Below are 1,050 nucleotides of genomic sequence, written 5' to 3'. Positions count from 1 at the left end.
GTGGTTTTGGGGTCCCCCTTGCAGGGAGGGGAAGACGGCAAAGTTGATTTTGTCCTCCAGGTCATAGAGCATCTCCTTGCCCGTCTTCTTATCCACCGAGCGCACGCCCTTGCGGTAGAAGATCAGTCCCGACCTGGCGGCGAGAGAGAGCTGGCACCGCTCCTCCCACCCGCCCCCCGTAACCCCAGGGCAGGGTCTTGGCCCCCCAGGAACCACAAGGCAGTGCCGATTTGGCTACCATCCCGCCCCGGCGGGTCCCTCCTGCTCAGCTCTGGCCCCAGCCAGAGCGCGGGACGCAACCTCTGCTTCACGCCACGGGCGGGCGTCCCCCCCAGGGAGGGGGCAGCAGGACACAGCCTCACCTGGCGCCACGCAGGGTCTTGTGCGTGGTGCTGGTGACCAGGTCGGCGTGCTCGAAGGGCGAGGGGATGGCCTTGGCTGCCACCAGCCCGCTGATGTGCGCCATGTCCGCCAGCAGGTACGCCTTCACCTCCTCGCACACCTGGGAACGCAGGGGCACGGGGAGTCACGGGCTGTCCCCATCCCCGTGGTCACTGCCCTCAAGCTGTCACCAGCACGAGAGCTCCCGCCACCCGGGATGGAGCCTGTGTGTCCCGTCCCGTCCCGTCCCCCCCCACCTTCTTCATGCGAGCGTAGTCGATGAGGCGGGCGTACGCACTGGTGCCGGCGATGATAAGACGAGGACGGAAGAGCCGCGCCGTCACCTCCAACTGGTCGTAGTCGATCAGTCCTGTGGCTGGCTGGGAGGGACAGACTGACAGACAGCTTGCTGAGGCACGTGCACCTCACAGCCCCCAGCTCTGAGCACAGCATATTTGGCCGAACCACAGGCAGCTCCCAAGCACCCCATGGCGCTGGGACGCAACTGGGACGTGGCAGGGGGCAGGGCACGGGGGGGGCAGAGCAGCTCGGGCACCCCGGGGGCACCGCTGGGATCAACAGCTCGGCCAGCAGATCCCTCCCTGCCCCCAGGAACCTTCCCCCCTCGGCTCACATCAAGGTTGTAGGGCATTGACTCGAAGAAGAGGG

The 1,050-nt window shown here is 66.9% G+C and overlaps 1 protein-coding gene across 1 annotated transcript in view; it reads right to left on the bottom strand.

Annotated features, from left to right (window-relative positions):
* Nucleotides 1-1,044, bottom strand: part of LOC118451948 (serine hydroxymethyltransferase, mitochondrial-like) — a 5,301-nt gene extending 4,257 nt beyond the window's left edge. Inside the window, exons 1-4 of the mRNA XM_035891056.1 lie at nt 1,016-1,044; nt 639-761; nt 363-502; nt 23-133 (exon numbers count right to left, since the gene is read on the bottom strand). Of these exons, the coding sequence (XP_035746949.1) occupies nt 23-133; nt 363-502; nt 639-761; nt 1,016-1,033 (392 nt within the window). The 5' untranslated portion in view covers nt 1,034-1,044. The remainder of the gene's footprint in view (nt 1-22; nt 134-362; nt 503-638; nt 762-1,015) is intronic.
* Nucleotides 1,045-1,050: the final 6 nt, after the last annotated feature.

This window comes from Egretta garzetta, unplaced genomic scaffold (genome assembly GCF_000687185.1).
Source record: "Egretta garzetta isolate BGI_Z169 unplaced genomic scaffold, ASM68718v1 scaffold563, whole genome shotgun sequence".
Lineage (NCBI taxonomy): Eukaryota > Metazoa > Chordata > Aves > Pelecaniformes > Ardeidae > Egretta > Egretta garzetta.
This window is presented reverse-complemented; position numbering and strand designations above follow the sequence as displayed.